General features: G+C 37.9%; 1 protein-coding gene across 1 annotated transcript in view; it reads left to right on the forward strand.

The window, feature by feature from the left end:
- The window catches only part of LOC120534889 (putative ATP-dependent RNA helicase TDRD12), a 329,578-nt gene that overhangs the window by 63,979 nt on the left and 239,269 nt on the right, over positions 1-26,330 (forward strand). The window contains exon 4 of the mRNA XM_039762401.1: positions 18,272-18,391. Within this exon, the coding sequence (XP_039618335.1) occupies positions 18,272-18,391 (120 nt within the window). The remainder of the gene's footprint in view (positions 1-18,271; positions 18,392-26,330) is intronic.

Here is a 26,330-nt window from a genome sequence, read left to right on the forward strand (position 1 = left end):
ACAAGCAGTTCATGCTGTCATATAAGTATATGTATCTAGTTCAGGAGTGCCCACACTTTTTCAGCTTGCGAGCTACTTTAAAAATAATAATATATATTGCATAGTTTTACTGTCAAATAATGCAGAGAGTATGCAACATGTGTTTCGCCCTAATTCTGGGCTCATCAGGCGTACACACTCACTGCACCCCCTCTCGTGGATCGAACATTGGAGGTCAACGTCAGAGGCGAAGCCATGGCATGCAGTTCATTTATTTGACAGCATGTAGATCGTGGTAATTACATTCATGGCATTCGTAGTCTGAATCACAATCAGATTGTGTGGGTGCATTTGGGATGACCAGTGTGTTAGAAGAAAGATCTCAGACTGGCCGCCCTGTATGTCAATCAAGTGGCAAATGCCATAGGGAGGATATATGATAGACTAAAATTAAAAAAAAAAAAAATTTCATGAATGCAATGCGATCTACCTGCACTACCTTTCCGATCTACTGGTCGATCGCGATCGACGTATTGGGCACCCCTGATCTAGTTGCGGTAATAAGAGTGTAGAAAGCACAACGTGTCCAGCGTGCAGTCGCCCAACCAAGAGCGCACCTTCATGCAGAGTACGCCAGCCGCTGAGAAAGCACGCTCTGCCTTCACTGAAGTAGGCGGCACAGTCATCAGGTACTGATACACTTGTTCTAAACAACGCCCGCGCTTGCCATTGCTCTGAAACAACGCCATTTCAGATTTTAGTGATGCATCCAGTTTCTTGTCATCATTCTGTGATGGCAAGTTTCTTGGCACAGATAATACGGATGCAACAGACTGAAGCATTGCAGTGTCAAGTTGCTGTTCAAAGCTGATGTCTGACAGACGTCAATGAAGTCTGCCCCATCCCAGCATTCAGGAGATGCAGAGTGCAGACTCCTCCCAGTCCACTGTGCTCAGTCTTAGTGGGAGCCGGGAGACTGATGACTGCTGCTGGTCTGTTGTTGACTGAATTAATCGGCAACACATTACACCGTGGGCCAAAAAAAGTACCACTTAATTATTTTCAACTATAACTCTGTTATTTCTTGATTGATTTTTACACTTTTACGAGCTATATATGCAAGCTTGGCCGTTCCCATTTTCCTGGAAAGCGGGAATGAAAAATGTCCGGGAATAGATACCCTAGTACTGTTGCTGTGTCCTCAAATTGGGTTAATGTTGGAATTTTACAATTTGAATATACTTGGCACACGAATGTAACGTGTTGTCTCTTTTGGTTAATAAAAAAAAAAAAACTTGTACAACCTGCACATTTACACTGATTCATTAAAAAGAATATAACAAGAAGGCCTGAACAAATTTAGTCTTCAAACGACAATTGCTTGCAAGCACAACTCATAACGGTAACGTTCCTCACTTTAAAAGTTATCAATTACTAATCAACAGTGTTCAATGCAAAGCATGTTTAGACAGTGGTGTGAAAAACTATTTGCCCCCTTTCTGATTTCTTATTCTTTTGCATGTTTGTCACAAAGTGTTTCTGATCATCAAACACATTTAACCATTAGTCAAATACAACACAACTAAACACAAAATGCAGTTTTTCAATGATGGTTTTTACTATTTAGGAAGAAAAAAAATCCAAACCTACATGGCCCTTTGTGAAAAAGTAATTGCCCCCTGAACCTAATAACTGGTTTGGCCACCCTTAGCAGCAATAACTGCAATCAAGCGTTTGCGATAACTTGCAATGAGTCTTTTACAGCGCTCTGGAGGAATTTTGGCCCACTCATCTTTGCAGAATTGTTGTAATTCAGCTTTATTTAAGGGTTTTCTAGCATGAAACGCCTTTTTAAGGTCATGCCACAGCATCTCAATTGGATTCAGGTCAGGACTTTGACTAGGCCACTCCAAAGTCTTCATTTTGTTTTTCTTCAGCCATTCAGAGGTGGATTTGCTGGTGTGTTTTGGGTCATTGTCCTGTTGCAGCACCCAAGATCGCTTCAGCTTGAGTTGACGAACAGATGGCCGGACATTCTCCTTCAGGATTTTTGGTAGACAGTAGAATTCATGGTTCCATTTATCACAGCAAGCCTTCCAGGTCCTGAAGCAGCAAAACAACCCCAGACCATCACACTATCACCACCATATTTTACTGTTGGTGTGATGTTCTTTTTCTGAAATGCTGTGTTCCTTTTACGCCAGATGTAACGGGACATTTGCCTTCCAAAAAGTTCAACTATTGTCTCATCAGTCCACAAGGTATTTTTCCAAAAGTCTTGGCAATCATTGAGATGTTTCTTAGCAAAATTGAGACGAGCCCTAATGTTCTTTTTGCTTAACAGTGGTTTGCGTCTTGGAAATCTGCCATGCAGGCCGTTTTGCCCAGTCTCTTTCTTATGGTGGAGTCGTGAACACTGACCTTAATTGAGGCAAGTGAGGCCTGCAGTTCTTTAGACGTTGTCCTGGGGTCTTTTGTGACCTCTCGGATGAGTCGTCTCTGCGCTCTTGGGGTAATTTTGTTCGGCCGGCCACTCCTGGGAAGGTTCACCACTGTTCCATGTTTTTGCCATTTGTGGATAATGGCTCTCACTGTGGTTTGCTGGAGTCCCAAAGCTTTAGAAATGGCTTTATAACCTTTACCAGACTGATAGATCTCAATTACTTCTGTTCTCATTTGTTCCTGAATTTCTTTGGATCTTGGCATGATGTCTAGCTTTTGAGGTGCTTTTGGTCTACTTCTCTGTGTCAGACAGCTCCTATTTAAGTGATTTCTTGATTGAAACAGGTGTGGCAGTAATCAGGCCTGGGGGTGGCTACGGAAATTGAACTCAGGTGTGATACACCACAGTTAGGTTATTTTTTAACAAGGGGGCAATTACTTTTTCACACAGGGCCATGTAGGTTTGGATTTTTTTTCTCCCTAAATAATAAAAACCATCATTTAAAAACTGCATTTTGTGTTTACTTGTGTTATATTTGACTAATGGTTAAATGTGTTTGATGATCAGAAACATTTTGTGTGACAAACATGCAAAAGAATAAGAAATCAGGAAGGGGGCAAATAGTTTTTCACACCACTGTATACAAAAAAAAAAGTCATTCACATCTAATTTTGCTTGCTACATACAAATTTTGTTATGTAGCAAAACCTCAAATTTCGCATTAATAGCATAGGGATAAACCAATTAGTTGAAATGGCTCCCAATTCCGTGTATGTATATAGTACTTAGGATATTTTTACTACATCAAAATGTTCTAATATAATCTGTCGAAAGATGGGTTGTATAGAGTGACATCACTATCAAAAATAACTCCTAATGACAAATTTACATTTCACATGTGTGAATTATGCTTATGCTGCTTAAAATTACACTTGCTTCTGAAAATTAAGAGTACAGTTCTCAAGTGTAAACAAACTGTTATGCGGTGGAGATCGAGCTCAGTCTGGTGGGCCTCAAATCTCGGAGGGGCATGCACATACACTGACTGGGTTATGATTTTAGACCCGCCTATGTGCTGTTATCTGTGTTTACATAGTTAGATGTGGGCGTCTTGGAATTTGTCACCACATACCCTCCAGTTAGCTGCTGTGGGGAGATTAAGTTGATCTGTCAAAGCACTTCTTAGTTTTCCTCCAGAAATGATTGGTTTATTAAATGCTGCGTGAGCTCTAAAATGTTGTTATACATTTTAGAATAAGTTTCTTTCTGCTGTGTTATGTTCAAATGATCTGTTAATTTGTTGTGATCTTTGAACCAGGGTAACACCTAAGTAGTATTAGTTTATTTAACATAAGCAATGGTGGTTTGATGCACAGTGTGAAGATTTGCATTGTAATGCATTAACTGTTTTTCAGACTAATTTCCAAATGACTGTTTTTAATATGCATTTCCCCATTTTGTATTAATGTGGCTGTGGCCAAAGATTGAGGAGGGATTATGAGTTTCGTTGAGACTAACGTATAGGCTGGGGACTGACAGTGTTTTATGATCTTGGGTTGATCTTGTTCAAATCTCAGTATATAATCTTCATTTGGATCTTGATCTTTGTTTGTCCGCTAATGAATTAGAAGAAGCACTAGATGGCAGTAGAGAGACAGCTAAAACTTAGGCATTGCATTAAGAATCTCCTCCAGGCTTATACTACTGAAGACTGTAGTACTCCAGTCACACCTCAAAACACAGACATTCAAACTAAACAAATTGTTGTGCTTTAAATTAACTAAAGAGATCTTTATTTAGATCTTGATGTTTGTTTGTCCACGCATGTGTAGACCACCTTCCAGTTTAGTACGTTGTTGTGCCTCACGAATGTCAACAATGTGCTGGAATAACGAAAGGGGTGGTGGACAGTGTTACGCTGGTTAGCTCCTGAGGCCTGGTTAGAGAATGAGATTGCCGAAGATGAAAGGTATGTGTCTACGCAACATATGAATGAAAGAAAGACAGTGGATAAATTGAATGACAACCTAACAGCACGTTCCGGAAATTATTATTGTTACGTTGTAGCAGGTGAGTGCTGCGCGTCTCACAGTTGTACTGTGGCTTGCTCACATGTCAGTGAAGTGATCCCTATTTATGCTTTAAAGAGCCTGGATACCTTTGTCCCCCTTTTATAACCATTGCTCCGTGTATATTGCCTTACTCTTTGGATTGCCACAAAGCAACCTGCGAGATTGGAGAAAGGTTGAGAAGACATTATAGGAAACGACAGCGTCGTGAAAACGAGACGGACTGTGAACGAACAGAAGCAGAAATGCTCCTACACCACCACATAATTACTATTCGGATAGTGATTCCGAGTAGGCCATTCCTATCGAATCAATGTCCAAGGGTTTTCTTTTGTAATTTTGTTTCCATTATAAAAAATCATAATGCTGTGCGACGAAGAGCCACGTGCTCAACGTAGTTGGGCGCACATGGCTAGTAATATAATAATTTACCACTAAAACCACAGCAAGTTTCCTGCACTGCTTGAATTGGTCAACCATTTTTAATACATTGATACTTAATTCATCCCTGAGGGATGATTTGGCCTTTTGCACTACTTTTGGGGATCATTGTGTGTATGTTGTCTACTTATTTAATGTTCAAGTATATCTCATATACATTAACTGTAAAGATACCACTTATTTCTTAATTCCAGTATAAAACCACCATCCGCTTTCTTTTGTCAAGAAGTAAAGCATCATTGTTTAGTAAAATCATTTAATTGCATCTGCTCTCATATTAGTCATTTGGGCATGTATCATCCGCTTTATCTGAAACCTCTAAGCTAATTTAAATCGCCCCCACTCCATATTTTACGTAGTTTTCACAGTAGTTCTTTTTCCTATTATACTGTGATAAAATGTATAGTAATTTAATATTTTGGAGCTTACGCAGCATTTTATGAACCAATCATTTTGGGAGGAAATGAAATACTTTGGCAGATTGAGTTAATCTTCCCACAGCAGCAAACAGGATGGGGTGAGTTGACAAACTCTGAGCCGCCCCCATCTAACTGTGCAATTGTAGGTAACAATCAATGGGCAGGTCTGAAATCCTAACCACGCTTGTGTATGTGTATTTTTGACAGCCTCTGAGCTCTGAACCCTGCTCCTCCCCGAGTACTATCTCTGCCCCATCCCACAACCCACAGTTAGGACCTACTTAATATGTAACAGTTTAATGCTTGGGAATTATACTTTTAATTTTCAGAAGCGCATGCTAGTAACTTTTGAGAAATGCAAGTGTAATTGATTGAGATACTTTATTAATCCCAAGGGGAAATTCCCAATTTCACATATATAATATAAATTTCTCGTAAATTATTACAATTTATTTTTGACAGTGATCTAACTCCATAGGATTGCCTTCCATAATTTCACATTTGTTCAAATGCTTTGTTGCAGATGAGGTTTTGTAAATGTTTCACAGACATGTACGAGGGAAAAATATATATTTAAAATATTTTCATCATTTTCTGAGTTTTGATTTGTACTTTGCTCATTTCTTTATGAGGAGAGGGCACATGAGCAGCGCCCATTTTTTCCCCTCAAACTGTGCTGTAGGTATGGCAGTTGGAACTTCAAGTCCTACAATGCTGTGTTCACGGAATTAGTGTTTCTTCAACTGAAAACTGACCTACATAAGAGAACAAGTTGGAGAATGACATTAAACATAAGTATAAAAAAAAATACATTTCAATATTTAGTTATATGAATTGCGAAGCCAGTGTTAAATACACTTTCAGTTTTAAAGTCACAAGTAAATTGTATAGGGGGTTGTTTTCAAATCTACACTTTAACTTTTAAATGTTGTTGATTTTACCATGCACAAAAAAACTATTTAATCTATCAAATGCAAATGCAGCTGTTTGTATTCATATGTATGCATCCTAATTCGATTAGACATAGTCTTAGGGGGAAAAAAGCCACTCTTATATTTTTAATCCTGTCTTTTTCATTTGTGTAATGCTTTGGGATGATCACCACAAACTTGTAGCAGAAAATATTCCAATGAAATTCTTTTAGAAGTCAAGCAAAATGACACCTTTTAACTAAAAAGTAACTAAAAAGATTACAGTATGCAAAGCTTTTGAGGCAGCTGAGGCCCCTTCAGTCAAGGTAAATAACCGTTAAACAGTTGAAGGTAACAGTGATTCCTTAGAGGGAATATGCTTAGACATTAAAAGATTATCTGCATAGAGCACTAAATCGCATTCGCACAGTTCTGCATTAACACTAGTATAAAGTGATTGCACACTCATTCTTAAGTATGAACAATTTCTTTTTGAAAAATCAACATGGTTTCAGAAGAGGTAGGCCATGTTTTACTAACATTCTGGTATTCTATAAGGAAGCAACAAAAGGATGTGATCAGAATAGGACATATTTATTTTGACTTTCAGAAAGCATTTGATAAGGTGCCACATGAGAGGTTGGGCTACAAGAAGTGAGAGTTCAGAGTCTTGTATGCAAATGGATGCAAAATTGGTTCAGACAGAGTAAGTAGAGGGAAGTAATGGGTTATGTTGCAAGGTACTCTGTTAGAATTGGCTGATGTTAAGAGTGGTGAACATGGAGGTCAGTGCTGGGGCTGCTGCTGTTTTTAAAATATGTAAAGAATTTTATCAGGAATACAAGTAAAATGCTTGCCAAGTTTGCAGATGATACTAAGGTTAGTCGATTTGCAGATAATGATTTTTTTGAATTGCATGGCACATTTGTGATAAAATTTTTATATAAGTGTATTACATATATTAAATGTAGGAAGTAAAAGTGTTAGGTTCGAATACCCAATGGGAGGTCTGAAAATCTGAAGTGCACGTTATCTGAAGGATTTTGGAGTTGTAGTGGACTCGACACGGTCATCTTCCAGACAGTGTTGAGAAGCTATTAAAGTTCACAGAATATTAAGTTACAGCTATAGCACAATGTGTAAAGTACAAGACCAAGGAGGTTATGCTCAAGCTTTGTAATCCACTGCTGAGGCATTATTTGTAGTAAATTACAGACAAGCATGTTAAAGGTGAAGGCTATAAGACCATTTCCAAGCAGCTTGATGTTCCTGTGACAACAGCTGCAAATGTTAAGTTTGAGGTACTTGAGATTGTAGCTAACCTCTCTGGATGAGGCAACAAGAGGAAAATCATTCCAGAATGGACAGAAAGATAGTGAGAATAGTAAACATAAGACCAATGACAACTTACAAATGATACTAGCTGAACTCTAAGGTCAGTGTCTGATTGCACTATCAGTTGCTTTTTCAGTGAAATGGCACACAATATAAAAACATAAAAGCCATACTGGAATTTCCTAAAATACTTATTAGTAAGCCTTGGGTCTTCTGGGAGAATGTCCTTTGGGCAAATAAAACAAAACTAGAACTTTTTGGCAATAGGCATCAGCAGTATGTCCACTTAAGGAAAAAAAAGTTAAGCTTTCAAAGAGGCTCCATGCATTTGGTGTGGGATCTCTTGAGTTTGCAGGGAACAATCAAATCTCAAAACAATCAGGATATTCTGGAATAAAACGTACCGCCCAATTTAAGAAAGCACTGTCTCAATTGCAGGTCATGGATCCTCCAATGGGATAATGACAGCTAAAACACCCAAGAATGACTAAGAACAAAAAACTAGGTTATCCTGGAGTGGTATTCTGTAAACCCTGATTTGAATCCTGTTGAACATCTATCCATAGAACTGAAACCTGTAGTCTGGAGAAGGCAACCTACAAACCTGACGAGTAGCCAAAACTATCTGTTGACAGGGGCAGATGTCTCACTGAGAGCTACAGGAAGCTCTTGTTTGCAGTGATTGCCTCTAAACATTCTGCAGCAAAATGTTAGGGTAAGGGTCCCATCATTTGTGTCTGACACTTTCATTTGTGTTATTTAAAATATTCTGTTGAATCAAAACTCTAAAGCAAAATTTGATAATTGTAAAATATGGAATAAACAATGATGGGTGTCAATTACTTTTGTCAATTTCAAGTCATATGAGAGACCATTGTGGGTGGTTCTTTTTTAATGAGTGGTATTGACAAATTTGTCTATGTTTGATAGAACAATTCCTGGCTGTTAGGAAAGAAGAGCAATTTAAGAGGATGACGGTGAAAGGGTTCTATAATATGAAAGATTACAAATGGTGTAAGTGGAGAGCTTAAACATAAGGAAGAAGTAAGAGGGGTGCAAAGCTGGGAAAACAGACAGGGAAAAGTAAAGTTAACTTCAAAGAAAGGGAAACAGGCATTTGAGGGTGAGAGTAGAATAACTGAAGTAATTCTTCAATCTAATTTTTTAGTTTAATCATTTAACTTGATTAATATAAATTTAATAAAAACAGTCTGAGCAGTTTTAATAATCCAAAGCCAAATTTTAAGAATGAGGCTACTGCAATGTGAGTTTTGTTGGGTGTTGGACGTTTTTTTTTTTTATCTTGGTAGAGTAATATTTTACTCTACTTTTCCCTCTTGTATTATTATGTAGCCTTTGTCAGAATGCCTCAAATCTCCCAGCCTTAACCCTGTTTATAAGGTACTGTGACATATATAACTTCTCCCTCCCTTCCCATCTACATCTATAACCTCAGGCAATTAAGTGTAGTAAAAGATGAGCAGGAGTTAAGTTAGAATTTAAACAATGTATTATTGATCATATTCATAAATAATAACAATATGCAAAGTACATTTGAATATTGGCAACCATACAACCTGATAAATGTTGATGTGTAGTTTCAGGTGGCACTCAGACTTGTTAGTTACTTAATGTCTCTAGTTAAGGCATCATTTGTGGTCGCCTTTCTTCAGAACAGGCTACATGTCTGTCTCAATATGGCTGCTGAGCTATGCTCTTCATTGTGTTGTCCTTTTCAGTTCATGGTTTGTGAGATGGTCTTTCATCAGTCTGGTAAGAGAGAGAGTGTGAGGTAAAGAAAGCAAGCGTATAGGTTTTCTGTCCAACCCCTAGAGAGAATAGGACATCATGGTTCTTAAAGGCTTCTGATACAAGCCAGCTCCAAACAGCCATACTTCAGTCCAATGGTGGAATAGAACACCTTCACACCTGCCGCCAAAACCATATGTTAAGGTAGAGCTTGTCAGTTAGGCAGCCTGGCTTTCCTGCAGGTGGTTGAGAGAGAGACTTCAGCAGAAAAACACTTGCCAGACTGGTTTGAGGCACTTCCTCCAAACCCTGTCATAAAACTAAGAGACCCATTCCTAAAATGGGTTAGGGGATGGGGGTAAATATGAATGCTTCTCACTTATGTAACAATATTACATTGCTTTACATTGCTTTACCTAAGTTACAAATAAAGACATACAAAATATTTATCAACTTGTATGCAAAATTTCACATCAAAGTCCTACCATGTTCTGTTATCTTTGGAATTGGTTGGTGTTTCTGAAAACTAAATTTTAGGCAGGTATATGGAGGCCTAACTGGCTACATTAAAACCAGATTTAGTAGTAAAATAACTGTTAAATTAGAGATGAAATAAATCAGGAATAGTAAATGGGAATTAAAATATATAGACAGTGAAATAGCAAATGCTTTAAACTTGCATTTTTCAAGTGTTCATTTGTCAGGAAAGGCATAACCTCCCAACAGCAATAGAAACTACTACAAAGGCCCTGAGTGATATGGAAATTATATAGGGAGGAGTGTTGCTCAAATTAAATAGGCTGAAATCAAAGATCTCACTGGGACCAGATAATTATCCTCACGTTGTTAAGGAGGTTAGGAAGTACATATTGTAAAACTTGACGCACATTTTAAGAAAGCGCACTGAGGAAATTCTGTTGGGCGGGAAAATGGCAAATAGTCTTCTGTCATATAAAAAGGTGAGCTGGCAAATCCATGTAACCTTTGTCCAATAAGCTTGAAGTGTAAGAGGTAAATTAATGGAGGTAATTAAGGAAAAGATCGAGCAACACATGGCAAGAATTGAAGATTTTATGAAGATTTAGCATGGGTTCAAACAAGGGAGGACTTATTTTACTTATGTTCTGGAATCCTACTTTTTTTTTTTATATATACAGTGAACCCTTGATTTACAAACTCAATTCGTTTGCGAGGGCTGGTTGTACCTCAAGTTGGTTGTAAGTCAAGACTATTTTTCCTATAAGAACCTCCGAACCTCCCACAGCAACACTTACTTAACCTTTTCATAATAAAAAAGGTTTGTATACTGCACATAATTTACCAAAACACCAATAATTTTTCGAATGTACTAACCAAAAAGTTATAAAGTGCCTAGCCTACCTGAAACAACAATTTCATACTGTACTCGCCATTTCATTTGACATCTTTGGCCTGCAGGAAGGGAGGAGGAGAATGAAACGGAAGGTGGTCTCCTTATGCAAATCTTTTCTTTGTAAAATCGTCGAGATGGTGGATTTCGACATACTGTACATATTAGCGAGATCGGTCACGAACACCACTCTCATATTTCCACACAATTTCCTACTTTGTTTCGATTGTGAGCGCAGTTTCTCAAGTTAATAATGACAGTAGTCGAACACTCAGTTCAAAGCTGGCTGTGTTGTGAACTGCTGTAATAATACACTCCAAAGCAAGCTGGTGCTGACTCAGCCTGATGACATCATTATGTGCCGCGCCAGCCTGCTAGCTAACATCCCTTAACAATCGTTTTCTTTACCTTAGTTTCCTTCTCTTCCTTCCTTAGCAATTATGCGTCTTGCTTGCCATGGTCTTAGTGAATTATATATATATAGATAAATCACTGCACTGACCGAAATTACGTCTACAAACACATGTATCTGGGCTCTGACTGACGCTTACAAACGCTCTCGGCTGTTTGTTTACAATCGCACAAGCAGATACACATGACCGCATTTGGGTTGTAACGCAAAATGTTGGTTGTAAATCAAAACAAAAATTTTGGTCAGAAATCAAGTTTGCATGTCAGGCCGGTCGTATGTCAAGGGCCGACTGTATATGAATGATTTGGATAGTAATGTAAGCAACAATCTGTTTAAGCTTGCAGATCATTCCAAAGGAAGTGGATTGTCAGATAATCTGGAATCCATTGAATTGTTACAGAAGAACTTAAACAACCTACATGCTGGGGCTGATTAATGACAGGTGAATTTAAATGTTAAGGTATTACACAAACAAAGTAAAAATGTTAGGTTTGAATGCATAATGGGAGGTCTAGAAGTTGAAAGTACACCTAATGTTAGGGATTGAAAATTTTGTAGTTGTCACTGTCAATTTCTATACAGTGTTCAGATTAATTTAAGATGACTAATACACTTCTGAAAAAAAATTAAGGGAACACTTAAGACAAATACTGGAAATTGATGAATGAAATACTCAAGTGGAAAGTCTTTAATGAGTAATACTGTGTAATTCATTGAGAACCAATAATGTAAGAACAGTCAATAGAAACCAAATTCACCAGCACATTGAGGGCTGGATTCAACATCATACCGAAAATCAGTTAACAGTTGAAATCACGGGCTGATCTAATTTGTGTGAATTTCTTCAAAGCAACTTATAATGTGAATCAATAGTGTGTGTGGCCCCATGTGCCTGTATGCACTCCAGACAACGTCTGAGCATTCTCCTGATGATGTGCTACAGGACCTCCTCCCAGACCTAGATCACGGCATTGAAGAGCTCCTGGGCTGTCTATTGTATTTGGCTGTGTCAAATGCACCAATAAATAACATCCTAGAGGTTCTCAAATGGATTCAGGTCTGTGCGGGCCTGTCAGTGGCATCAATGCAATTGTCATTCAGGAACTGCCTATACATTCTTGCCACATGTGGCCGGGCATTGTCCTGCACCAGGAGTAACCCATGGCCCTCTGCACCAGCATCTAGTCTGACAGTGATTGAAGATTTCTTTCCAGTACCTAACAGCAGTTAGGGTACCATTACCTAGCATGTGAAGGCCTGTGCGACCCTCCAAGGACATGTCTCCTCCGATCATTACTAACCCTCCTGCCAAGCTGATTACAGTGGATGATGATGTGTGCTTCATAACATTCACCATGCCATACTCAGTCTCTCATGTCTCTCACATGTGCTCAGTGTGTACCTTCTCTCATCTTTGGAGAGAATGGGGTGCCAGTAGCAGTGTCGCCAATTGTGTATTCTCTGGTGATTGCCAATCTAGCTGCGCTGTAATGGGCTATGAGCACAGGTCCCACTAGAAAATGTTGTCCCTCATGCCACCTTCATGGAGTCCATTTTTGACAGTTTGGTCAGAAACATGAACACCAGTAGCCAGCTGGAAGCAATTTTGAAGAGCTCTGATGGTGCTCTTGTTCATCCTCACACAAAGGATCAGTCATCAGTCCTGATGCTGGGTTGATGCCCTTCTATGGGCCTGTCCACCTCTCCTCGTCTAACAGCTTTTCTGCTGGTATCTCCTCCACACTCTTGAGAATATACTGAGAGACAGAGCAGCCTTTTTTGCTGTGGCATGTATGGGTGTCCTCCTGGAGGGGAAGGACTTATCTGTGCAACATTAACACTAGAATCCCTGAAGCCCACAAAAAAAAAGTCATAATGCCAGGCCACCTTAAATTCCTTTGCATCTCTTCATCAGTGTTTTTGTTTTGCAAATGTATCAATCAGCACAAGCAGCAGGCAGCCTGCTATCTCATGTAGTATATTATGTGTGAAAACTTTAGTCCAAATATCAAACACATGCTTTTTTATTCAAGAATATAACCAAATATGATTATCATTTAATTTACATGTAGCTGTCTAAGTTAAAAACCCAAGTTAAAATGTAAAACAGAAATGTGACATGTCTTCTTGAATGGTGCAGATTTAAGAACTGCTGCATTATAACCAAAGGTTGCAGGTTCGAGTTCAGGTGTTTCTCATTTTGAGTAGTGATTTGCTATTATTATTACTATAATAAAAACATACATTTTAATTAAATCTGTAACACCCGGTGTAAATTTTTACTACCCGTAAAAGATATTGCTGAAAGAATATAAGCAGACACACAAATGTTGGTGAATCATGTCATCTTGGTATTTTATTGTGACTTGAATTTTTTATTCAGTTTAATATAAGCACACTTTTTTCGGTATACCTTTGTGAAAGTGTGCATTTGAATTGAAAAATATCTGTGTCTGCATTGCTCGTGTATGTATACACACATCCATGCATGAAAACGTCATTATTTGAAAATTCTATGCCATTTGAACATGAGTTGTCATTTGAACATTTTTTTTCCCCCTAATCTTGCTTGTATTCCATGTTACGGTGAATGGTACTGAGACAGGCTGCTTTTTGGGCGCATACACTGTCAGCATGGCACTGCCAGATGTAAACACTAGCGTGGAATATTGCTTGTGTACTAAAATAGCTGCAGGTGGAAGTCCCACTTTATTTATGATGCCAAGGAGAGTTGTGTTGTGGTGCAGCAACTAGTTTGTTGTACCACGTGAACATCACTGACAGAATAAAACTGAATTAAAAAAAAAAAAAACTTTTACAACTAGCCAAAATTTACACTGGGTGTCACAGACTCAAATCAAATGTATGTTTTTATTGTAGTAGTAATAATTGCAGCTCACTACATAAAAATAGAAAGAGCTCAGACTCAAACCCGCAACCTCTTGATTATGAGATAGCAGTTCTTCCCTCTGCACCGGCCACACTTTGACTTTCTGTTCATTGATATTTGGACTTGGGCTTTCACTCATTGACAGCAACATGTAATTGAATGATTTGTTTTTCTTTGGTTATATAAAAGTACAATTGTTTTGTTGTACCTTTTGTGAAAGGGTGTGTTTGATTTTTGGACTATGGTCTTAACACATGCATTACATATGCATTTAATGTCATTATTACTATAACATGGTAAAAGTTTCCTTTTTAGTTATATGTTCAACATTTCCTGCCATCCAACATTTACCCAGATCATTGTAGAAACAGAGCACAGATGAAATGTATGTATTCCAAATAACAATGTTATTTACCTTGTACAACTCCAGGAACCATGCACCCAGATAAACAGACTTGAGCTGGAAGAACTTAAGCTGTATTGGTGGGGGGAATGGGATAGCAGGCTGATTGACACATTTGCCAAACAAAGATGCTGATGAAGAGGTGCAAAGGAATTTAAGGTGGCCCTGCATTATGGCTTTTTTTACTTAGGCTTCAGAGATTCTAGTATTAATCGGCTGTAGGTACTTCTTCATGCTACCAGTAGTGACAAGGACACACACAAAACTAGAGAAGAATCAATCAAAAAAAATAAGGAGAGAGCAATTATCTGTAGCCACTACCTGTACAGCTATTCCGTTTTTGGGAGTTTTCTTGCTTTTGCCCGTTCAGTGCATCTGTTGTAACATTTGTTTGCACTAGAGCATGTGCCGCCGAATAACTATTGCTTAAGCTTCCTTACTGGACAGATCGATGTAGCTAACTGACTGACTTGGTGATATACAGTGATTATTAAGTGTTCCCTTCATTTTTTTTATGCACTGTAGAATGTAAAGGTTATAACGCACAATGTGTAGAGTACAAGTCAAAGGAGGTTATGCATAAGCATTATAATGTACTGGGTAGACCTCATCTGGAGTATTTTATATAGTTTTGTTTTCAAGGCTACAGAAACGACATAGCTGTGCTAGATAAAGTCCAAAGTAGAGTGTCTGGGCTTATTCCAGAACAGCAGTGGATGAGTTATGAGAAAAGATTTAAAGAGCTGAGTGTTTTTCATTTTAAGCAAAAGGATGTCAAGAGGTGACATAACGAAAGTGTTTAAAATTATGTTGGGAAGTAGTACATTAGATCGAGTCTGTTAAAATGAGTTCAGCAAAAACATGGGTACACTCTTGGAAACTTTGGAGTACATTTTGATTTGATACACTGTATTTTGCCCAAGTATTAGTTTTTCTTTATACAGAGAACCTTGTAATATGTTGCCAAGTAGTGTGGTAAACCGTAGGACTTTAGGGACCTTCTAAACTTGATGTTATTTTAGAAGGATTACATGCATAGAACTGACAAGCTTTTTTGGGCTGAATGGACTGTTCTTGTGCAGATTGTTCTAATGTTCTAAATGTATAGTGGTTGAACTAGCATACAACCCTAACCCTTGTAAACAGAGGTAAGGCAGACTTTATCAAATATTAGTGTTTACAGTAAACAAAATAGTGTAATAAACTGAGAAAACAGAATCTGAGATATGCAGCTTCTTAAAGGATTGTACTTTTAACTGTGTCATACGGTTTAAATTTTGGTATGAAATAAGTGCTGCATAATTAAAATGGCAATGCATGTTTGAAATTACACCTCAGTAATTAAGAATGTATAGCTGGTACACTGTAAAACAAAAGAGAAAAAACTTTAAATAGAGTAAATGCATATTTTAATATAAAAATTAACCCTACTACAATTAATGAGTTTAAAGGATTGAAATGTGTAAGTGAATGTATATTTGTTTAGTGTTTAACTGCCTATATCACTTAATTGAAATAGGTGTGAGAATGTATTTTTTTGTTAGACAAATGGTAAAAGCAACTTATATTTAAATTACGCTGCTTCAGTTAAGTACATTACTGAAGAAATTAAAGAATTTCAAAGCTTATCAATATGAGAAGCTTTTTATTTTCTTTGGTGTTTTATGCATAAAACTCTCTATTTTATTAATAGATTATTTTTATTATCCCTAATCAATAAGCCTAAAGCATTTTCTTATTAATAAAAAAATCAAAAGGTAGCTATTTAAACTTAGCCTATGTTTTGTATAACACTGTTATCTCTGTATATAGTTATGTAAGAGCTTAGTGTAAATGTATTTTTAAGGAGATAAAAATTGAAATCGGTTTCGGAATTTGCGTTTCCACTAAGATGATATCGGATCTTAAAAAAAGAAAAAATCTGATAGGAGCATCCCTTGATGATCATAAGCATGGTAAACAAGGAGGTAGATTATCGAAATTGCTTAACTTCATGCCCCGTTGGTTACATTTGTGGAATTGTGATATTTCATTACTTGTTAATAATATGCTGATGTACTTTACTTACTTTTGTGGCTGTTCTTTCAAGAGCGAAGTGGATTTGAAGTTTCCCTTTCTCGTCCATGTGGCATTCTAGTTAACTGCGGACCATTGTGGCCTACAGCTCAGAAGAAAACATCTGCAAAAAGTAGATGTAATCCTTATACGTGAAAGCTAGATTTTCCATCCTAGGCTGTGCCTTGGTATCCTGTTCATGAAAATCATGAAGACAGAAGACAAAATACAGGAAAACCCCTATTATCTGTCAGGGGTCAAGACCGAGGCTGTGAGGGATAAAAGATGGATAACAGAGCAGCTCCTTTATAAATTATATAGATTAGCGAATAGTCATATTTATTTACAAAACATAATATAGTATTAATAAAATAAATTTTCATATAATATTCTAACGACCAGCATAATAAGGAAACAACTCGGAGGTACTGGATTTTTCTATGTTCTACTTGGAGTCTTTGTTCTGTAACAAACGGTAATCTGTCTTATACTCCACATCCAAAACAATAAAAAAAAAAGCTTTCTCTACTAGTCAGTGTATTTCGTGCCACTCACATTCCTTTATTTCTCTATACTGCAAGCACTCCTGCTTATTGTCTCCTGACTCTCACCTCAAAACTTTCTTCCGCTGCACCTTCCTTTCTCCCAACTTACCGAAGAGAATCCCTTCACCCAGTCTTACTACTAAAAGCATTAATTACACACTTTCTGCTCTCGAACAGCACACCTCAAGCTGCCTGCACTTCACAATATATTAAAAATCATTATAGAATTTAAAAAGAAAATTGCAATACAGAAGAACGTTAAAATTAATACATTAACATTACTGTCTGTGATTTCCATTTCCAACACGTTTTTAAATTTTTTCAGCATTGCGCTTTATATTGTTCACTGTTGTTTTTCCTACTCTGTAAATTGAAGCAGTATTTGAAACACTTTTGCCACAATTCCAACACCACATACTTATATTTATCAGCCATAACAATGTATAGTAGATTATAATGAAAGAGAAAAGCTACAAAATGCTATTAAAACTGAAGGCATATAACTGACACTATGATTTAAAAATGCGGCCTGACACGCCGTTGCTGGGGAAGAACATTCTGTGGTAGCAGAAGGGAGAGTAGTTCCAATCTGCAGAGCTTGCAGCATACCACACAGCAGTAGTAGTATAGTAATAGGTGGTGTGTGATTTTATTTATTTATTTTTGGCACATGGTTAATCGAGTGGTGGCAAATCAAAGTTTTACAGTATTTTATTTGTGGAGTCCAAAGCCTAATGAATCTCTTGCTGCTCAAAAATTCGACCAGTTTGACAGAGTGGATTATTAAATTACCATAACCCCAAATAACTGTGCAGATGTTGAGAGTTAGTTTACCCTTTTCTACAGGATAAAATCTGCATTATTATTAGTGTGGCTCATTAGCGTGATCTCTTGATATTTAGTAATTACCAATATGGTGTAGGTAATATTTTACACAAAATTACATGCAGAATAACATAATTATGTATTTGGTGGGTGGAGGTTCAGTGGGGTGGGAAGGGCATTACTCAATTTTAAAACACACTTACTTTCCAAACAGTACAGTGTTAAGGTACGGTGTAGTAAAAATAAACAGTATGTAAAAATAATTATATTATTTCACCAAGCTGTTATTTTTGACTAGACCACAGATATTTTTAAACTTCAAGGTTGTCATAATCCATTGTTTTTGTATCTGGTATAATGTGTTCTTCAGTCTTTCTGTTTTATTCTATTTTAAGTTCTAACTAGTCTGTTTGTTTCCTTCCTCAGTATTCAAGCTGCTATTAAAAAATTCATGCACTTGCCGTATTGGGCTAAGAAGTTTAGGCTTGCTGGATTACAACCCTCGAGATTGACTGTTGACCTTTATCGTGATAAAGCTGAAATGGTGTAAGTTTCTCTAAAAGTGAAATTGTATTATTCCTGTACAGTTTGCAGGTGTTGTTGTATTTTATCTTAAGTGTTGTGTTATAAGGTAGTGGGGATGACAGAAGTATGTGGGACAGAAGCGTTAAATAAAAAAATGTAGATGCACAGCAGCAAATGTGTGCATCTACTATACATAAGCTTATTTTTTTACATTTTTTTAAATAAAAATATTAAAGTCCAAAATGAGGAGAAACACTCAATTGAAGAGAATCCAGAAAAAAAGTAAATAAGGAATGTGTGCTGTGCAATTTATTTTTCCAAATTGTGTGCAATCTACTACAACAGGTGTAAAAGCAGCACCAGTCCATGTGTCAGTAGTAACTGTTGCAGGGTGCAGTTAAGCTTCACATAGTCTTGATTTGGTAGAACAAGTTGGTGGTAAGGCCAAACAATCCAATTTTGTGTTTTTGACAACATAGACCATAAGGTGAGTACTAATTCAGCATGAGCAGGAACACTCAAAAAAACTGAATTAAAAAAACAAATCAAGTGACGGTGAAATACGAAGAAGGCAGCTTTTACCCCTCCAGATGAGAGAATTTCCAGTTCCATTGTCTCAAAACACCACTCACATCTCCAGTTATTCCCAGTTTCAAATAAAAACTAACAGTGTCAGATCCCTGGGTTTGGAGGGGTGGTGGGGGGGTTGGGTGCAGTAGTATGTATCGTGATTTAGAGAGAATAAAAGTGGGAAAAAAAAATGGTAACTTTTACAAGTCCTATAAATGTACACCGTGTGTTACAGACGCAAACCAAGCGTATGTGTTTACTGTATAATATTAACAATAAGAGCAGCTGACTACTGAAAACAGCAAATGTAGGAGTGAGTCAGGATCGAACCGGGAACTCTTGATTACAAATCAGCAAATCTTACCGCTCCGCCACGGAAGCTGTTGTATCGTTCTTGAACCTTTTGTGAAAGTGTTTATTTGATCTTTGGACTTAAGGCTTCATACATTATTCTACAGTTTATGCTTACATTTTGTCATCTACTACTAAAATATGAAAAACGTTTGTTTTAAAAATGTGTTTACGCAAATTGTAGAAATTGAACACACATGAAATGATCGTGTCCCAAATAACGATCTATTATTTCCATTCTAAAACTCCACTTCACTCCCAGATAATCAATCAAGGCGTGAGCTGGGAGAAGTTCGCGCACATTCTAAGTCGGTGGGGGGATGGAATAGCCTGCTGCTTGTCTTTATCGGCACATTTACAGGACAAATGACGCTGGCAGAGAGGTGCGAACAGATTTAAGGTGGGCTGGATCTACAAGTTTTTTCATAGGCTCTGGTAATTCTAGTGTTAACGTCTCTGAGATAAAAGGCGTCCCTTGGTCTGTAAAGATTTCCCTAGGGATGCCGACTCATGCAAAGACCTGTACCAATTCCTGTGCGATAGCCTTTGATGTGGCTGAGTGCAAAGAAACAGCCTTTGGATATCGGATATCGTAGTCCACAAGAATTAATATATATGTTTATGTCTTTGGGCTGAGGGCTGTAAGGGTCCTACTATATCGACCCCAATTCTTTCAAAGGGGACATCAGTCAAGGGTAGTGGAACAAGAGGAGCTTGGTACCTATTAGAAGTTTGCCACAATTGACGTTTAGCTGGGATATTGACCCCAATGGTGGGGATTGGCTCTCTCTTCCGAGACAGCATTGTAAGCCCCCTTCGCTTCCCCCATAGGATCCAGCCAAATCCTGTTTATCTCTCCCATGCACTCCCTTTGTTTCTTTACTTGCATGGTCATGTGTATTGGGAATGGAGCCTGTACCATGTTTTTATGGAACACGGGACAAAACCCCCACTTGGAAACTTGCCCTGGTACTCTCCCACTTGGTTTACTTAGGGTCCTGTCCCTGTTTCTTCTGGACTTTAACACTAGAATTACCAGAGCCTATGAAAAAACTTGTAGATCCATCCCACCTTAAATCGCTTCGCACCTCTCCATCAGCGTCTTTGTCCTGTAAATGTGTGGATAAGCAGCCAGCAGCCTACTATCACATCCCCCCACCACCACTGCACAGTTTTCTCATCTCCAGTCTTTTTACCTGTGTGTCAGTTGCTTAGAGTTGTATAGTGTGAGAAGTCAAGCAAAATGACACCTTTTATAAATACTATGCAGTGGAACCTCGGTTTGCGAGCATAATTCGTTCCGGAAACGTGCTGGCAATCCAAAGCACTCGTATATCAAAGCAAATTTCCCCATAAGAAATAATGGAAACTCAGATGATTCATTCCACAACCCAAAACTATTCATATAAAAATGATTAATACAAAATATAAAGTAAAAATACATAAAACAAATTAACCTGCACTTTACCTTTAAAAAGAATCATGGCTGGTGTGAGTGAGTTTCTAAACTCATGTGGGATTCCACCCAACGGACGACACGCGGAAGAGTGTCCCAAAGCAATCGCAGTCTCCCAGCGCTGTAGCAGTTCGCCGTATAAGCACATCCAGAAAGATCACAGACATGCTATAAGCGCCTGCCGTCAATGCGTGTTACAAGGAACATTATAAAGATCTCGCTAAAATAAATAACAGTGCTGTTTCAAGCTGAAGGCAGCTGCTGCTGTTAAAGTACTGAGACTCAGCTTTGTGTTTTGGGGCACAAGATGGGGACTTGCACTTCACAGCACACATGTGTGTGCGCGCGCGCGCACACACACACATAGTCACAATGCTGTAGTAAACAGTATATGCTCATACGGATGTTGACTATATGAGTGAGGCACACAGACTCAGACGGAGAATAGGAGACATTTGCCCTCGAGACGAGAGAGAGCAAGATAGATGAGAGAGAGAGGCGAGTGCGAGCGAGATAAGGAGAGAGAGACGTGCGAGAGCAAGAGAAGGAGAGAGAGAGAGAGAGAGAACCATCAGCTCAGTTGTGATCACATGACACTCAGCAGACAAAGTGTATCCATACTGCTCGTATTGCAAGACATCGCTCATTTATCAAGTCAAAATTTATTAAAAAATTTTGCTCAACTTGCGAAACACTCGTAAACCGAGGTTCCACTGTATTGTTATTTGGAACACATGTAAACACATCATTAAAACAGAAACGTTTATCATGTTTTAGTAATAATTGACAAAATGTAGACATGAAGTGTATAATATGTGAAGCTTGAATTCCAAATATAAAATAAACACTTTCAGAAGAGGTACAAATATATAACGGAACAAATGCACTTCTATTCAAAGTCAATGTAATTTTATTTATATAGCACATTTAAAACAACATAGGAATGCGGTGGCCAAAGTGCTTTTCAATAATAGAATAAAAGAAAAACAAATAACATAAATAGAAATAAAATATATGAACATAAATAAAATAGATAATAAATAGAAGTAATTTTATATAATCACAATGAGGAAACCATCAGTATTACTGAAGTTCACGGAATGCTAGTGAATAGAAATGAGTCTTTAATCTTGTTTTGATCAGTTCAATTGTAGACGACTTCTTTATGTGATGAGAAAGAGTTCCACAAGCGAGGGGCAGCAGCTGCAAAAGCCCTGTCCCCCTTGGTTTTACATTTGGTTCGAGGGACAAACAGACAACTGACCAGAAGATCTAAGCCAGGGGTTCTCAAACTCGGTCCAGGGGGCCCACTGTGGCTGCAGGTTTTTGTTCCAACCAGCCTCTGTTTTTAATTTGACTCCTGTGCTAATTAAGTGAACTGTTTCCCACATTTCCTGTTTTGGGAATAATATACAAATTAGAAAACTAAGTTTGTTTAAAAAAAAAAAGTATTAAAATGTACTAAGCAGTTATATGTATTTTTTTCTTTTTAACAGTATTTTCATCTTGATTGTCATTCTACTTTTATGGTGTTCTAATTGTTTAATTAATCCATTATTTACTACTTTGTGGGGCTGATGCTAAAGTAGTTGCAGCCTTTCACGATTGAGTGTTTGCTTGGGTTTCTGCTCTGCTTGTTTTTAATTGTCATTGTTAAGATTCAATGAAGGAAGCGAACTGCACAGAGAAAGGGCAAAATGTAATAAGAGTTAAGCATTTAAATCCATAGCAAAACAGAAATATTTCTAAGTTTCTTGTGAATGTAAAAATCATGCTGCTGTGCTTTTCTGAATGTACAGTAGAATAAAAGATAAATAATACCAGCTAATTAAATGAGATCAGTGCTATCAGGTGTTGTCACTGATTAGGAATCTGGTTGGAACAAAAACCTGCAGCCACAGTGGGCCCCCAGGACCGAGTTTGAGAACCCCTGATCTAAGCACTCTAGACGGCTGGTGTAAATCAAACAATTCAGATAAATAGGCAGGAGCAAGCCAATGTAAAGATTTAAAAACTAGCAACAAGATTTTAAAATCAATTCGAAAACTGACAGGCAGCCAGTGTAAAGAAGCTAAAGTAGGAGAAACAGAGTCATACTTTATTGCCCCAACCGCGAGCGACAGCATTCTGGACCAACTGTAACCTGTGTATCAGGGATTTGTTAATCCCAGAATATAGCGACCTGCAGTAATCGAGCCGAGAAAAAAGAAAAGCTTTCTTAAGATCCCTAGAAGATAAAAAAAAAAAAAAAGGCTTAATCTTACCTAATAGACGAAGCTGGATAAAGCAACTCTTCACTACAGAATTTACTTGTTTCTCAAAAGAGAGGTTACTGTCAAAGATAACACCTAGATTGCGGACTTGAGGTTTGCAAAAGACCGAGAGAGCCGAGAAGTCCAAGACCAATTTGGGCTTTAGCTGATGGACCCTCTGTAAGCGCATCTGTTTTATTTTGATTCAGATGAAGAAATGTATTAGCCATCCAGGATCTTAGTTCAGAAAGACAGCTGTGGAGTTGATTTATGGCAGAGTTGCATACAGGAATGTAAACCTGAGTATCATCAGCATATCAGTGAAAAACAATGTTAAATTTCCTAAAAATAAATCCAATAGGATGATGGTATATAGAAAATAAAATAGGACCTAAAATGGATCTCTGAGGAACACCATATTTAAGAGAAACAGTAGATGAAAAAGAGGAATTTCAAGTCACTGAAAAGTGTCTACCAGTTAAATATGACCTGAACCATTTAAGAGCAGCCCCTTTAAGCCCAACAAGATCTTCAAGCCACATCAGCAATATCTCAAGGTCAATAGTGTCAAAGGCACTGGACAGGTCAAGAAGGAGGAGGACTGCCGCGTCACATGAGTCAGTAATAATAGAGATGTCGTTGAATACTTTCAGGAGGGCCATTTCAACACCATGATAACGTCTAAAGCCAGATTGGTAGATCTCAAATAAATTATTGGAGTTAAGGTGATCAACCAATTGATTATAAATAATTATTTCTAGAATTTTAGCCAGAAATGGCAGTTGGGGAAAAAGGGCGAAAATTGGCTAAAACTCCAGGATCTAATTCTGCCTCTTTTAGACGTGGATGGACTGCAGCATGTTTAAAAAATAAGGGCACAACCCCCGCACTTAACAGAATCGTTGATAATGGCTGGTAAGGATGGACCCAAAACATCAAATGCTTCCATTAAGAGGCGTGGTGGTACTATATCAAGGGGGCTGGGAGCTGGTTTAAGGGTGTCAATCGTTCTGTATAACTGTGAAAGTGAGACTAGATGAAAGGATTCTAAGACAATGTCATGATTAACAGTAGGAAGTTCATAGCCAGTACATCCCGATGGTATTGTAAAGGTGCAATGCCACAGCGGATAGTATCAGTTTTGCTGACAATGATAGAAACTGCTGATGTTAGTGAACAGTGCTATATAATCCCATCAGAGAATGAGGGTGAATGGCTGCATTAATTGAATTAAGTAAGACCCCAGTAGTCTTAGAATGACGGGATACTAAATCGGCAAAGAATTCTTGTTCACATTAATTGAATTAAGTAAGACCCCAGTAGTCTTAGAATGACGGGATACTAAATCGGCAAAGAATTCTTGTTCAGTTTTCTTAAGTGCAGCCTGGAAGTTGAAAAGTCCTAAAAATATGTTTAGAGACTATAAATCCATCTTTTTTCCAATGCCGTTCAGCAGTTCGATAGACGCGTTGCTGCGATCACGTAGATTCATTTAGCCAGGGAGCAGGTCTTCCCTTATTACTGTGTATCTAGGGCGGAGCAATTGAGTCTAAAACCATTTTACAGGAAGAATTAAATTTTAAGACCGAATCATCGATACCATTATTTTGGACATGCACATGAAGACTAGAGAAAATGGTTTTAAAATCGGATATAATACAAGAATTTAAGAAGCGTGAGCAGTGTGGGGGACAGCTGTTAGTTGGAACATCAGCAGTAATATTCATATTCATCATTATGGACAAGTCATCAGTGAAAGAAACTGCATAAATCAACACAACGGTATCAATTGTTAACTGGTAATCAAAACTTCACGGGTTTGATCCCGGACGAGTCAGTTTTGAGAAGTGAGCTGCTCTTATTCTTAATATTTTAGAATTAAGACATACATTTGATTCCAGTCTGCAACAGCCGGTGTAAATGTATGATACTTGTAAAGGTTAGTTTTTTTGTTTTTTTTTTAAATTTGGTTTTATTCTGTCAGTCGCGTTCACAATCCTACTTACTCTCCCCTTCCCCTGGGCTTTTGACACTGCTGTTTTCACATAAAGACGTGCTATAGCAGAGGTGAACTCTGATGATGATGACGACGGTTATACATCGGAGTAAGAATGTATGCCACACTTGCCATCGCTGTACTTTGTATATGTACATGGGAAGCTCTGCAGTCTACTTGTGACTGTATGCTTTAGGAAGTAAGTAAATAAATAAGTAAGTAACATTCGGTCTGGCTCTTGTATATAAAGTACAGCGACGGCAGCTTCAACCTTCAGTTATAGACTCTTCAGTACGTGCGCGACTAGTGTTTAGATTTGGACGTTGCATGTGCCCAAAACATTACTTTTATATGTTACTTACATAAAAGCCAGATGGAATGTTATTTACCTTGAGTTATTTACTTCCTACAGCGTAAAGTCACAGAGCTTCCTGTGTTTGATCGACACGGGCATGCTCAAAAAATACATGTAATGCCACTAAAATTGCCTGCTGACACTTGAGTACGCAAGCAATGGTACGAGAATGCAGTTTGACTTTTTTTTTTGGGGCACATACACCGTCCAGATCTAAACACTAGCGTGGCGAGTTGTTCGCGTACTGAAGAGTCTATAGGTGAAGGTTGAAGCTGCCATCGCTGTACTTTGTATATGAGAGCCAGATCGAATGTTATTTACTTACTTACCTTTATTTAATTCACTTACTTCCTGCAGCGTAAAGTCACAAGTAGACTGCAGAGCTTCCTATGTACATATACAAAATACAGCGATGGTAAAAGTGCGGTGTGCATTCTTGCTCTGATGTAGAACCGTCAACATCGGCGTTCACCTCTGTTATAGCACGTCTTTATGTGAAAACAGCAGTGTCAAAAGCGTGGGGTCAAGTGGGATCGTGAATGTGACTGAGAGAATTAAATTAAAAAAAAAAAAAAAAAGTTAACTTTTGCAAGACTCGTACATTTACACTACCTGTAACAGACTGCATTCAAATGTATGTTTTTTTTCTAAAATAGTAAGAATAAGAGCAGCTAACTTCTCAAAACGGACTTGTCTGGGGTCGAACCTGTGAAGCTTCGACTACCAGTCAACAGTGGATACCGTTGCGCCACCAAAATTTAATTAATTTAAAAACCAACCACAACCAACCAAAAAACATTTCAGGAGTTCATGCTAATAGCCTTACAGCCTGATCGCTGGAAACACTTTTTTTAAAATGAGTTTTAAGCACAGCGGGGAAAAAAGGAACATTTGAAAAAAGAGAAAAGTATCATTGCAACAAATCACTCTATGAACAACTCCATCTGTAAATACTTTCATGAGTTTTAAGCACAGGGAAA

Source organism: Polypterus senegalus, chromosome 9, assembly GCF_016835505.1.
Source record: "Polypterus senegalus isolate Bchr_013 chromosome 9, ASM1683550v1, whole genome shotgun sequence".
Classification (NCBI taxonomy): Eukaryota; Metazoa; Chordata; class Cladistia; order Polypteriformes; family Polypteridae; genus Polypterus; species Polypterus senegalus.